Genomic DNA, 14,615 nt, shown 5'->3' with positions numbered 1-14,615 from the left:
AATCATAGATCTCTTAATTCCAAAACTCCACTCATACCTCTGTACAACTCTGCCCACTTATGTAAGCATCACCTATTTATCAGATGATTATTTTTAGGTGCCTGCTTCTGGGCTAGACAAAGAAAAATGAAAAAGAAGCAGTCCCAGGCTTTGGGTAGGTATCCCTAAACAAAGACAGTTAATTGCCACAATAAGAATGTGAGTATAAAAATTACTTTAAGCGACTTTCTTCCAAGTAGCTCAAAGCACTTTGTTTTAAATCTATATCTAAGGACTCTCAGATTTATATTTCAGGCCCCAACCCCTGCCCAAAACTCCAAATAGACATACCAAAAAGCCCACTCGAATACTGAATTGGCTTCTCAAGCTCGCCTCAAACCTGCTCTTCACCATCTCAGTAAGTGACAGTTCCCTTCTTCCAGTTGTTCCACTCCAAAACTCTGGAGTAATCCATTACTCCTCTTTCTTTCACACCTTTCATGTAATCCATCACCAAATATTATTAGCTCTACCATCAAGAAGCATCCAGAATGCTCACCGTCTCCATTACTGCCATCCTGGGAGTCTATCGTATCATCATCTCTATGTAGACTGTAACAAACTAGTTTCCTTTGTCCCTCCCTTTCTCCTAGTTCTCTTTTCCATACAGTAGCCAGAGTGATCTTTTTAAAGTCTAAGCCAAAGCATGTCTCCTCTTGTCTTCAAGCACCAATGGTTTCCCTAAGTGCTCACCACAGTCCATAAGGCCCTTCACAATCTGGCCCCTGATGCTTGTCTGACCTCATTTTCCACCTCTTTCCTCTTTGCTCTACAGGTTCAGCCATACCAGGTCTTCCAGGTCACTTCTTCCTCATGGCCATGGCACAACTCACTCCCTCGCTTCCTCCCAGTCTCTAACCAAAAGTTCCCTTATCACAGAGGCACTTGCCATCCCCTTATGTTTCAATTTTCTTCATAATACTTATCACCTCCTGACACTTAATATGCTTGCCTGCTGTCGCTCTTCTCCCACTAGAATATAAGCTGTAGGAATAGGGTAGGTAGATAACATAAAAGATACCCTGTTAAATTTTAATTTCAGATTTAACAAAAAACTAATTTTTCGGTATGAGGTTGCCCTAGATGCTGCATGGAATATGCTTACACTAAAAAACTATTCATTGTTTATCTGAAATTCCGACTTTACTGGGTGTCCTGTATTTTTATTTGCTAAATCCGGTATCCCTACCCAGGAAGGCAGGGACAGTTCTTGTTTTGCTCGTTGCTATGTCTCCAGCGCTCGAACTGCTCCTGACACTTAGTATGCTCTCAGTAAATATTTACGGAATGAATGACTGTTTAACCAGGTCATGAATCTGTAATACGCCTAAACTTTTAATAAACGGCCTGCGAGTCAGAGGGGCGGAGCCTCTAGGCTGGGAAAGTCTAGTTCACAACCAGGGACCCAGACAGCTGTTGAACTTTCCAAGCAAGTGGAGTAGTTGGGCGCTCTGCATGCCCCGTGGAAAACAAAACTCCTCCCCAGCTCAGGTGGGCGACACGCCCCCCTGGGGGCGGGGCCTCCCACCAGTGGGCGGGACCCAGCCCTCGCCTGAGCCAGGGCCCTTTAACGCCCCGCCTCCCCGCCTCCACTCGCGCCCCCGGTGTGAGGTCACCCGGCTGGCGGCCAATGGAAACGTAGCTTACTGGCAGGCGGTGCGGGCGGCTGATGTCAAAGAGGAAGTGAGCTGGGGCTGTAGCGATGGCCCGGGGCTGGAGCCCGCGGCCGCCTCCGCCGCCACCAGTGCGTCCGGAGCAGCCACGGCCGCAGCTGGAGCGGGGGCCAGAGTCGCGGCCGGAGTGGAGGCGGCGCGTGTGAGTTGCCGAGAGTCGCCGGTGCCGAAACACCTCAAACTCGGTGCGGGAGCGCTTCGGGTGGGCTGAGACGCGGTCGCCCCTCCGCACCGCGCCCCCCAGGCCCAGACAGCAGGGCTGGGATCTCCCCAGGTGCTCAACTGGCTCCTCTCAGGCCGAGCCCTCCGAGCCGAGTTCTGGATCTTCTTCAGTCTCGGGCTTCCTTCAAACTCGGGACGGAGGCCAGAGGACAGTGAGCAGCCCAGACCTGGGCATTTTCTCGGCGCCCAGGCTGTATCCGGAGCCCCATCCTGCTGCCACCTCTCCAGCTAGAGGGAGACTAGCGCGTTCCCACTGTTTCTTTCTGCGCCTCTCCCTCTCATTCAAGAGCAAGTTTCTTTTCCCTCTCTATTGGAAATCCTGCCCCGGAAGTCCAAAACACCCATCTGTGTGTCCTTCCCCAGCTCTTGGATCACCCTTAGAAATATTATCTACTTATCAGAGCTGAGAATCGCTCATACTTGACTTGGCTTTTCATCCCTTTTGGGAGACAGCGGTTTACCCCTTAACACACTCTTAGCTGAAACTCCATGCCCAGGACTTTATCCATTAGGATCACTAGCTCCCTGGCCATCTCTATGTGACTTCCCTCACCCATCTGAGTTCCAGTTTCCTCTGGACTCCAGTCTCCAGCCCACAACGGATCTGGTCAGTCCCACCTCTGGGTGGGAGTGACCAGGGGGCTCTGGCCCAGGATCCCCCACCCTGGAAGGCAACTCCAAAGTAGCAAGAGAATTGGGCGTCGGGTACGATCCTGGCAGCTCAGGAGTGGGTGCTCCACTAACTCCACACAAGAAGATGAAAAAGCGCAAAGAGCTCAATGCATTGATTGGCTTGGCTGGGGACAGCCGAAGAAAGAAGCCCAAGAAAGGTTCCGGCCACCGCCTGCTTCGCACTGAGCCTCCTGACTCAGACTCTGAGTCCAGCTCGGAGGAGGAAGAATTTGGTGTAGTTGGAAATCGCTCTCGCTTTGTCAAGTGAGTGATGCAATGGTGAGGGATGGGATGGGAAAAGGCATCTCCTTGCACTACTAAGGAGGCAAATTAAAAAGAAGGGAATTCTTAGGAAGAAAAATGAATATAGATCTTGGAGGGCAAAGAGGGAGAAAAGTTGCTAAGGAGTAGGTGAGCTCAGGTTCTGAATGAAGGATAAGTTAAAAGATCTGTTTCTAAGTGTACAAAGAAGAGCTCTGAATCAAGGATAGAAGTGTGGGCTTGGGGAATGTGCCAAGAGCCTAGAGACCAAGTTGAGAGTAGCAAAGAAGCTAAAAATAGGGACATGGGAGCAGAGAAACTTTTGGAACTAACCTTTTTTAAAAGTGTAGGAAAGACAGGGACCTTAAGACTGCAAATTATTTACTTGTTGAGTCAGGATCTTGGTGATGGGAGAATATGGTGAGGGACATACTGTAGCAAGTATGAGCCTTGAGAGTAATGGGACATGGAGGACAAAAAGAAGAGGCAGTTTTTTCTTAAGCCACTTAGATGGCGCAGCCACTAGACAAATCCAGTAGTGAGCACTAAGGACCTTGAGAATTGGGGCTCAGGGTAGGAAAGGGCTGAAGGGAACGTTGAAGGTGCCTTGTACCCTCTCAGGGAGCACATAAAAGAAAAGAGTACTGAGGATGTTGAAGCAAGAGCTAGGCAGAAGGTTGGGGTGCTAAAAGAGGTTGAATCTTTTGTTTGGGGTTTGTTTAGAGTGTCTTTCTTTCTGTTTTGTTAAAGAATTTGGATTCTAATCAGCTTTGCCAGATTAGGTAGTTAAGGGCAATCCTAGGTTTAGGTTGTGAAGATTTGATGAAGTGGAATAGCTCATCTGGAATAGTTACCCTGTTGAGTTAGTTTAGACCTTAAGTGTTGATTGAAGTTTAGTATGAAATCTAACCCCCTTTCTGTGTTTTCTTCTGTCTGAGCCAAGAAGCTAGAGTGTACCAGGTGTCCACTTAAACCTACAGTTCCTATTTCTTTCATTCCATTTACAGTAAAACTTGCTCAAAAGTTTATGAAGTTTCAATAAACTGAAACATGGTCCTCATGGGGTGAGCATGTGTTTGAGAGAGAGAAGTAGATAGGTAAATTACAGTGCAGTGAGGGAGTTGCAGAGAAGCTCTAGTCTTTACACTTTCCTAACCTGAGACCCGAATTAATAGTGATGGCAGTGCGCTGCAGTGCCCACAGGTGCTTCCTCTATTTCATGTGAAGTTTGGCTCACAGGAACTCCCTCTATTTCATATGAAGTTTGAAACTTTTGTATCCAATAGATGAATTCTTCATAGGTCATATTATTTAGTCATTTTCAGCTAGGTTAGTTCCAGTCATTTCAATGCTGTTCAGATTTAAGTGTGTTACCCTGTGTTCCCTGGTAGATCAACTGGTTGTTCATTAAAAAAGATAATTGCATGGCAACACATGTATGCTATTTCTAATAAAGCTGTGCTCATAATCACTTTTGTACTCCTGGTTGAATTTGTTCTTATGATCAGGGGAGACTATGTACGATGCTGCAAGATCTGTTATCCCCTCTGTGCTTTTGTCATCCTTGCCGCTTGTGTCGTGGCCTGCGTCGGCTTGGTGTGGATGCAAGTTGCTCTGAAGGAGGATCTGGATGCCCTCAAGGAAAAATTTAGAACAAGTAAGTGACTGCACATTTCTGAATTTAATCTTGGAATCTTTTCCAGGTTCTAGGACAAAGTGGACCATGCCAAATTAAGAGTTTTGCCCACTTCTGAAGCAATTATACATTTTCCAGCATTTTTATACTCTTTCTTAGCTGTCGGCTTGACTACAGTAACAGTTATTTCTTTTAAACACATAAACAAAAAATAGTTCTTATTCACATGTCTTAGGACAAGTAGCATATGAAAAATGGCATTGAAGTCAACATTTAGGGTACAGAAGGTAAGTACTAAGGTCCAAGAGTCTGGAACCTTGGTTACCCTTCACCTGTTGCCACTTGATACTTCCACAAATATAAAATGGCAGTAGCAACACTAGGCTATTTCTTCCTCATGGGGCCATTTGAGAAAGAATGTGAGAGTCTGTCAATTTCCTCCTTAAAAACACAATAGGAACATAAGAATGAGCAATAATAATAATAGCCAACATTTATGGAGTGCTTACCGTGTGCCAAGTCACAAATATTTGTTTCTTGAGTGAGTTTTAAACTTTGAGACTTTTTTTAAGTTAAAGAGTTTTCCATGTTCTGAATTATAAAGTATTTTGCACATCCAAAGTACTTTTTCTTAAAGATGTCTTTGCATGATGCCTTCTACCAGATTTAACCTAAATATCTTACTTTAGTAACACTGAGATATTTGGTTCTAGGTTTCAAGGGTTAGTTTTCTAAGCTGAGGAACCAGTTTCAAGTTAGTCACAAATACTCTAACCGTAGCAGCATGAGCACACCTGGAAACTGACCACCAAGCTTTCTCAAGGTCACAAAGAAAAGTGGCACCAGAACTGGAATTAGAGTTGTTTTCTTACTTCCTATCTTAAGCCTTAGGAGATCATAACATCCTTGCCTCCTTCACTCCAGCTTCTCTTTGCTGCCTACAGTTATTCAGGTTTTGAATCTGACATAGGGACGCTAATCCTTAGTGTGATGACATTCTTAGTGATATTGCTTGAAAACAAAAATGTCGAAATACTAACTTTGGTTTTCTTCTGAGCTTCTGATTCAAAGAATGGAGTTGGGTAAGTCATAATTCTCTGCCAGAATCATCCTCACCTATATGTTTTATCAACTGGTGGAATCAGGGTACAATGTAAGAAAGAATGAGATATATATTTTAGTTATTGTTCCTCCTTAATGGTTGTCCTTAGCAATATTGCAGGTTTTTTTCTAAGGCCAGTGTTTTCTTTACAAATAGTAATCATAACTTAGAAATGAGGTTCTCAGAAAGATGTTTAACTGTAAAAACTGAAGACACCTGTCTGTGCCATTATCTCTCTGTAATTAGGTGGGCTTCCTAGGTTTGTGCTACATCTTGTTTTGATCACAGAAATTATTTATGTTTATATTTGAAAACATTGCTCGATTCTACCTTTCAGGGATTCCTTTCTCTGACTCCTCTGTGCCTATGTTTACAGGACACCCATGCAATTTATACTTTAGATTTTCAGAGAATTTATTTAGAAATGCATATTTAAAGTGCATACATGTAATAGACCTGGCAGTCAGTCAGCAACAAATATTTATTGAGCACATGTTAATACCAGTCCCTGGAAATACTATATCAGGAGTGTCCAGGAATTGTACCCTGGACTGTGAGACCTGCTTTCTATCAGTGAGCAACATTCCCCCGGGACCCTGACTACATTTGTCAGCCAGCTGAATGAAGCAGATTTAGAATTGTCAATCCAGCTGCTTTGTTGGCTTTGGTTTGCTACAATAGAAATATCTGAAGCAGGACTTCCTGAGGGAGGATAGAGGGTAGGGCCTGAGGCATATTTCAGTCCATAGGCTGAACCATTGTGGACCACTTGCCCAAGAGTTTTTTGTGAAAACCATTATCTTGATTTCCTGATGTCAATCTTGTTAAACTTACATAATCTTTCTTTAAATTATGCTTCTGCTTTAAATATTTCAACAATTTTTACTTCTTGTTTTTCAAGAGGACAGTGGCAGTCACAGACTCAAATATGACCATCTGCCAATCTGGCTTTACTACTTTTTTGAGAAATTCAAAGCCCATTGTTCTTTATCTCAATAAATTTTCTAAGACACTTGTGAGGAAAGGAGATAGGGCTGCTGAAATATCTGAAATAGAAAGCAGAGCAGAAAGGCTTGGTAGTTTTCCTCGTGATCAAGAAGTAACTTGATCCTTAAGCTAAAAGTACTGGCTGGCCTTGAAACTGTTAGCTCAGTATTCTTTTTCTAGAAGCAGGTACTCCAAAAGACCTCTACAGTTACTCTGAGGAAGATTCAATTCTCAGCCCTCCCTCTATCACTCAACTATGAAATGCTAGAGTGATAGAAAAGAATTAAGAAGAGAAGGAAAGTATTAATTAAGCATCTCCTTTTTGATGATACAGGCAGAGTAGCTGTTTGGTCATTTAGTACAGAACTTAAAAATGGTCTTGTGCTAATGAGGGTATTAGCTGGAGTATACCAGAAAGAGTCCTGGTTCTAGGAGCAAAAGGATTGAGTCTTGAATCCTGGCTTGCTCATTACCAGCTGTAAAACTTGGACGAGTCACTTACTCTTTCTGAGCTTTTGCTTTCCTATCTGTAAAACATAAAGATGTTTTTTTGCTACCAAAGCACTTTGGTCATTCCTCTGTCATAGCTTTATCACACTGTATAGTAACTGTGACAACACCTCGCTCCACTAGACTGAGAGCTTCAAGATCTTTTTATGTACTAGTGCTGGGTTAAGGCCGGGCACATGGTAGGGACTCAATAGCAAGTTGAATATTTACATAAAACTTTACTGCAAAATATAAAGACATAAAATATTGCCACTGGCAATATATATGTTCCATCCGAAGTTAGTGTGCAATAAGTTCTGAGTATTAGTATACTAAATTTTAAATGAGTTGCTTTCAATGTTGAACATGAATTAGTACTCCTAAATTGTTTGTTTGCTACACTTCTCATTTCTGTAGTCAGAGTGCCTTAATTTGGCTTGTCTCCTAAAAAGCCTCAACTCATATATGATCCCTTTTTAGTTCATGCAATCCTCAGGATCCAAAGTGTTTTCAAGGCTTGTCAGCTTTACGTGTTTGTTAGTAATTGTAACTCAGGTTATTTAGGTGCTTGTCTTACTTCCTTTTCTCCTACCTTCTACTTAATTTGTGTAGACTGCAGGAAAGAAAGAGACTCTCCCCCTCACCCTCACTTGGGATCTTTGACCACCTGAGAATGGCAGACATGTGTGGGATGAGTTACTTTGCAACCTAACTGAAAATGTGAAAGAAATTCACTGAAATGCTAAGTGTTGCATTAATTGCATTAATTTAGACTGGTAAAATGTTCTTACTGCGTGAGATAGATATAATCCTGCAAACCATGTATAAATCAAATGTTACATTTAAAGCCTGTTTATAAAGAAATCTTTTGGCTCATTTTTTGAAAAATGGGTAAATGTATCTAATTTCTTTGAATAATTCTGAATTTTCAAGTAGTGGGCTTGTTTGTAGTAGGGATACCATCCTCCACCCTCAACCCCATTTTTGTGGAGATTTTTGTTGTTGGGTTTTGTTTGTTGAGTTTTCTTTTTTTTAACTTAATAGGATAACATTATCTTCATTTCATATCCTACCATTATTTCACTGGACAAGCATTTGAGTTCTGTGTACCTGGCACTGTGGTAGGTCCTAGGAACACATAACAAATAAGATTTGGTCTCTGTCCTCAAGCAGCTCTCTTGTCAGTCTGGTGGAAGAGACAGACAAGTATATAGTTACAGTGTGTTAAGTGCTTGGTAGTTAGGAGTGATAAAGATGTGGTGGTCCAAGGAGGGGGTGGGCTATTTGTGCTAAATCTTGAAGGAATTAATTAGGCCAAGGTGACAGAAATGAAGAAGGGGCAAGCCAAGGGCATCTGGACAGAAAGAATAAAGGGTGTAGGGTCACCAAGGTTTAAAGAGGTTGGTGTGTCAGGAACATCTTCTCAGCTATAAAGTAGATTGAAGAGGTAGGTAAAGTGATAAGCAACATGGTTGGTAGGTAAGCAAAGGCCAGATTTATTCAGTCAATAATACTTACTGAGTGCCTAAAATGTGCCAGGTATATTCTAAGTGCTGACCATACAGAAATGAACAAAAAGTCTTGGTGCTTACATTTTAGTAAATTGTTTTATATCTGCTCTATGTGCCAGTTTTTGGTTTTAAAGAAAACAGATAATAACTAATCAGGCAGTATGTGGCTTTAAAAGAAGTGATGTAGGTTTTATTCTACAGAGTCAGCCTTTATCAATATTTTATTTTCCATGAAAAGGAAAGATACTCTTTGAAGAAGAGAAAGCACTCTTTCAGGCCTCTCTTTAGGCTGACAAATCTCTAAACCATTCAGGAAATACTATTTCCCAAAGGAAAGGCCAAATATCACCCCGTACATCACCTAACATGTTCTTCCTTTATCTTCTCTTTCACTTTGAGCTTTTGGGTTGATTTAAGACTTAAGAAAATTCTCTGTTGTTTATGAAAAAAGATTTAAAATCTTAGTCCTCATAACAGTACTTGAAAGGTGGTAAGAACCCACCTTGCATTTGATTAATTCGATATAGAAAAAAAGTAGACTTAAGCACTTACAGATATAACTTAGGATTTCACCGTGAGCATTAATGTAATAAGGTTTATAAATCTTCATTGACTAATCAAAAAAGCTCCTTTATTGAGCTGATCAATACTTAACATTTATCATTTACTGTATGCCTGGCCAGCTATGTTTAGTACTTTACAGCCATTGTTTCACTTGATTCTAAAAATCCTGTAAAGTATATTTTACCTCTGTGTTACAGATGAGGAAACTGAGCTCAAAGAATTTGAGTAATTTGCTCAAGATCACAGTAAGTTACAGAGTGGAGATTCAAGTCCAACTCTTTCTGCTGATATTCATCGTTATCATTTTTTGCCATCTGACTTTTTTAAAAGTTGTTTTGCCAGTAATGAAATAGCCCCAGTTAAAAGAGAGCTTTAGTGTTAAAGATACACATTTACATAAATAAAAGAACAGTGCCGTTGATAGATATGAATTCAGCCATTATTCACGCAGTGTTAACTTTTATTAATCTACTTTCTTTCCTACTGTATGATCCTTGTTTTCACCTTAGAACTTTATGAATATTTATGATTGTTCTTATTTTTTGCTTTTAGTGGAATCTAATCAGAAAAGCTCATTCCAAGAAATTCCCAAACTTAATGAAGAACTACTCAGCAAACAAAAACAACTTGAGAAGATTGAATCTGGAGAGTTGGGCTTGAGCAAAGTATGGATAAACATCACAGAAATGAATAAGCAGGTAGCAAAAGTGATTTTATTTCTGTGTAAGTTGCGAATAGTTTTTTTTTGGTATGAATTTGTAGATGTAAGACATTCTGCATTGTTTTACTTTTTGAAATGGTATTTTGCCTACTGTGATCCTAACATGTTAAAGTTGAGTAAAATAGGTAATAGTTATGCATTTACCAAATATTTAAAATGTTAACCCTTTCTGCAAAGGAGTAGTTTAACCAACTAGAGCAGTTTAGAGGGAGTTGGAAATTCTTGAGTCAACTTTTTTTAAAGAGCAGCGTAGGTATTAAATAAAAAAAAAGAGTGCCATAAGAGAAATGGATAGCCTATTTGTATTAGATTATGAGAGCTTATTTTGTTTAAGAGAGTTTACAAACTTACAGACGCAACCATGGATTGTAGTGCTATGCACCATACTAACAAAACTGGAAACCATCCACAGCAAATGATAGTTATCTAGCATAGCATAGGAAGCAGTGATAGAGTTAGTTAAATACCTTGTCCAGGCAAGCAAGCCTAGAGCAAAAACTTTTCCAGTCCCTAAACTGGCCAGATCTCAGTAGTCATTGATTCCAAAAGAGGAGGAAAAGGACTTATTCAAAGGTTGTTGATCAAGCATCTTGTATGTATACAGTTGCACTGGGTAACTATAGTAGCTATCCTCAGGTTTTGCAGTTTAGTTAGGGAAGATGTGCATTGAAAAGAAAACAAGTACTCAATGAATGGTACACCTGCAAAGTGCTTAAAAATAGATACGCCATCCTTGTTGAGGCTAAGAGGACAGTCTGTTCTTCAGACTGCGGTCACAAAGTTCAGAATCAGCCAGTGGCAGGGAGCACTATGCTAAGATAAAGTACTTATGCATATTTCTAAAGCTACCCCTACCTTTCAGCAGTAGTTCGAGAGTGGTATTAATCTACTTTCTTTCTACTTTCTTTCTACTTTCTTTGGTATGGTTTAGCACGTAAGACCAGAATTCAGTGGCCTGGGTCTGCGACTTTAAAATTTTTGCCTGGAACCCACAATAAATGTTACATCATTATCCAGTAAACACATACATATATACATATATGTAACTAAATTAAAAGTTTCTGAAAACATTAGCTTACTCATAATATTACGCTTTATGATATTTGATTTTCTATTCAGTTCTATTTCATTTTTTTAAATTCATGAAATTGATGGTTACAACACCTAATATTTACTCATTACCATTTATCCTTGAACTCTTAGTAATGAGGGAGAAGCAAGTATTCACTCTTCTTTTTTGCAACAAGAATAAGATAAACTATGGCCTTGCTTGTATTCACAAGGCAAATGATCAAGTTTGGCCAGAGATTACATCAAGTGAAAATGGAACACAGTGAAGCATTGAGAAATAATTATCTCACTGGGGCAAACCATGGATTCCATTTACTCAGTCAGTCATGGAGTTTATAATTCTGAGGGAGGATGAGATCTTTCAGGATGAAGAGCAGGCAATGTCAGCTATTTCCCATCTCCTTATAAGTCAACATATGAGAAGAGTCAAAGGGGAAGTCTGTACTTGGTATGAGAGGACACACAAGTTTTTAAATCTTTGCTACATATTTTGGTTTCTGAGTTCTCTTTAACCAGGAATCTAGAAAAAAGAATAATTTTATTAACCTGGCTGTTATTTTTAATACAAAGAGTACCTGGGAAGGCAGGTATATAGGAAAGTTTACTTCAGTCCTAGGGCTTCATATATAAAACTGGGAAAGACTGAACTGAAACCCTTTCCATTTGAGCTTCAGTAGATCTTCAGAGATGATGGGACAGACTGATGAAACCATCTTGATGCAGAGAAATTCTCTGCTGGCATGGGCACAGAAGGACAGGCAGGTGGTGGTGAAGTAGAGCTTTATGTCGGTCCAAAGGGAACTCATCATTCTCTGAGTGATTTTCTAAAGTTAGTGTTATATATCTTTGATGATCTGTTCAAGTAAAAGGCATTTGTCCTAAATCAAAATAGGTATAAAAATAAAATTAATATTTCACCATGTTTCTGTATCTAAGGGTAAGTATATCAATTAAGATGCTTTAAGTGGCAATTAAAAAAGTCAAAGTAGCTTAAACAACAAGAACATGTATTATATCACTTGACAAGAGCTATCTTTCTCACAATATGAGTTTAAGTTAATGCAGCCTGGAAAAAAAGCCTTTAGTTTGAAATAAGTTAAAATCAAATTTTTCATAGAAAATCTTTAAACTAGTAGTTAAAATCTCATTTACTTTTCTGTTTTATTTATGAAACCTCTGGTTTCATACCCAGGACTATTCTCAACCATTATAGGGAGTTTCCTCCCCTCTCTCTGAAGACCATTAATTCAACAAATGTTTAACGAGCAGCTTTTGTGGAGTTAGGTCTTATATTCAAAACCAGAAATGATGTGATTCCCACCCTCAAGGCTCTTACAGTTAATGGAGAAGATAGAAAAGTAAATAATCGTAAAACAGCCTGATAAGCAGTAAAAAGCCAGTCCCTATGAGCACTGTGGGGGCATTTTTAAGTATATTTCTAACCCAGACTGTCTGGAGTCAGGCAAGGCTTCTCAGATATCTTCAGCTGAGTCCTGAATGGCAAATAGGAGTCGGCCAAATGAATTCTGCAAAAAAGAGAGAGGGTATTCTAGGTAAAACATTAATACACTTGATTCTCATTTGCAGATTCCATGCTTGCAAATTCACCCGATCACTAAAATGTGTTTGTGATCCCAAAATCTATGCTTGTGGTGCTTTTGCAGTCAGTCATTCACTGACAGGCATACAGTGATGAAAAATTTGAGTCACCCAATGTGAATGTTTTCAGTTGACATCAAACAAGGCCACACTCTGCCTTGTTTCAGCTCATACAGTAAACAAGTTTCCTTTTCATGATATATTTAGTTCCCTGGTTTTTGCACCTTTGTGGGGTTTTTGTTTGTTTGTTTGTTTTGTGATTCTGCTGCTTAAATTGTCTACATAACAGTGCTAAAGTACTGTTTAGTATTCCTAAGTGCAAGAAGGCTGTGATGCGTCTTTCAGTGAAAATACATGTGTTAGATAAGCTTTTTTCAGGCATGAGTTTAACAATATACATTAAGTAAGATGTCTTTAAAAGAAACAGACATAAAACAAAATTATGTATTATATTGATCAGTTGACAATAAATGTTGTGACCAGAGGGCTTTCAGGAAGCTAGCTCGGTACTTCTCTTAGGAGCAGTGGTTCAGTAATCACTAGTTCAGTGTTAGCTGCAAATTTCTAGAACTACTGTGAATAATGAGAATTGACTACATGTACAAAAGCATAGATGAATGAAAGACATAGTGTGTTTAGGGAATTTTGGTAATTTATTATGGCAATAATGACTTTAGTGGAAAGAGGCCATAAGTAAGGATATGTGAGTAAGAACCATATCAAGGATCTTGAGTGCCCTTCTTTGGTAGTACGCTTTACCTCTTTTTTGGTACTCGGTCCAGGTATTTTATGTGATCATTATAGTTGTTCACCCCCTTATCTAAGGGGGATACGTACCAAGACCCCCAATGGATGCCTGAAACAGGATAGTACCAAATCCTCTATATTACTATATTTTATCCTATATATACATACCTACGATAAAGTTTAATTTATAAATAGGCACAGTAAGAGATTAATAACAATAAAATAAAACAATTATAACGGTATACCGTAACAAAAGTTATGTGAATGTGTGCACATGCGCACTCTTTCTCTTTAGTAATTTTTGCATTTTTCAGTTCAAGTCTATTCCTGAATCTTTGTAACCATCCCTAATGTGCAGTGATGGCTCGGTGTCACTCGTTTCAGGTGATACCTTGCTGCAGTCTTCATACAGGCTCAGTGTTCTAGTGCAACACGTTTTCTGTTCCTGTCTTCTACCCACAAATTTAACGTATTTTCGTTCTTACCTGAGCACTTACCACACACTGTGGCTGTAACTTATGCAGTTTGAGGTGCAACAGCAAAACTAGCATGAATTTTGTGGATAGATTTGTTCTTTCTATAGAGCTTAGTAACCTAAACATATGATTTTTTTTCTTTATTAAGAACTTCTACCTTTTCACTTAAAGGGAGCACTTTACAGCTTCTCTTTAGCATATTCAAATTGCTAGCATTAGCAAAATTAAAAATACTCTTGAGCTTTGGGGTCTAAGTAAAATAAGAGTTACTTGAACACAAGCACTGCGATACTGCAATAGTCAATCTGGTAACCAAGATGGCTCCTGAGTGACAACAAGTCACTCCTAACAAGTAGGTAGCAAATACAGTTCAGATACACTGGACAAAGGGAAGATTCATGTACTGTCAGGACGGAGAGAGATAACAGGAGATTTCATCACGCTACTCAGAATGGCACGCAATTTAAAACTTATGAATTAATTTAGTTCTGGAATTTTGCATTTAGTATTTTTGGACCACAGTTGACAATGGTAACTGAACACAGAAAGCAAAACTGCATAAAAGGGGGAAGCAGCGTATTCATGTATGCAACTAATTAGAAGTTTTTATACCATACTCTGTTCTTTATGTGTGATTATGGTGATGATGGTGATGTTGATAATGATGATGACAATTAAGATAATTACTATGATGATAACTATCATTCATTAAATGCCTTCTTTGTGCAGGCCACTATAAGATGCACTACAAATGAGACCTTTTTTGCTTCTATAGCCCTATGAAGTGGTGGTGGTATGAAGTGGTTGAGGTTCAAAGATGTTAAGTAGTTTGCTCAAGGCCACAC

At 39.6% G+C, this 14,615-nt stretch overlaps 1 protein-coding gene across 4 annotated transcripts in view; it reads left to right on the top strand.

Moving 5' to 3' along the window:
* Positions 1-1,699: 1,699 nt before the first annotated feature.
* EFCAB14 (EF-hand calcium binding domain 14) overlaps positions 1,700-14,615 on the top strand; it is a 33,643-nt gene continuing 20,727 nt past the window's right edge. The window contains exons 1-3 of one of the 4 annotated variants that reach the window (XM_006919160.3): positions 1,700-2,870; positions 4,376-4,524; positions 9,709-9,854. In XM_006919160.3, the coding sequence (XP_006919222.1) occupies positions 2,692-2,870; positions 4,376-4,524; positions 9,709-9,854 (474 nt within the window). In that variant the 5' untranslated portion in view covers positions 1,700-2,691. The remainder of the gene's footprint in view (positions 2,871-4,375; positions 4,525-9,708; positions 9,855-14,615) is intronic. The other 3 variants (XM_025051966.1, XM_006919158.3, XM_006919159.3) reach the window with 3 other exon arrangements.

This window comes from Pteropus alecto, unplaced genomic scaffold (genome assembly GCF_000325575.1).
Source record: "Pteropus alecto unplaced genomic scaffold, ASM32557v1 scaffold25, whole genome shotgun sequence".
Taxonomy (NCBI): domain Eukaryota; kingdom Metazoa; phylum Chordata; class Mammalia; order Chiroptera; family Pteropodidae; genus Pteropus; species Pteropus alecto.
This window is presented reverse-complemented; position numbering and strand designations above follow the sequence as displayed.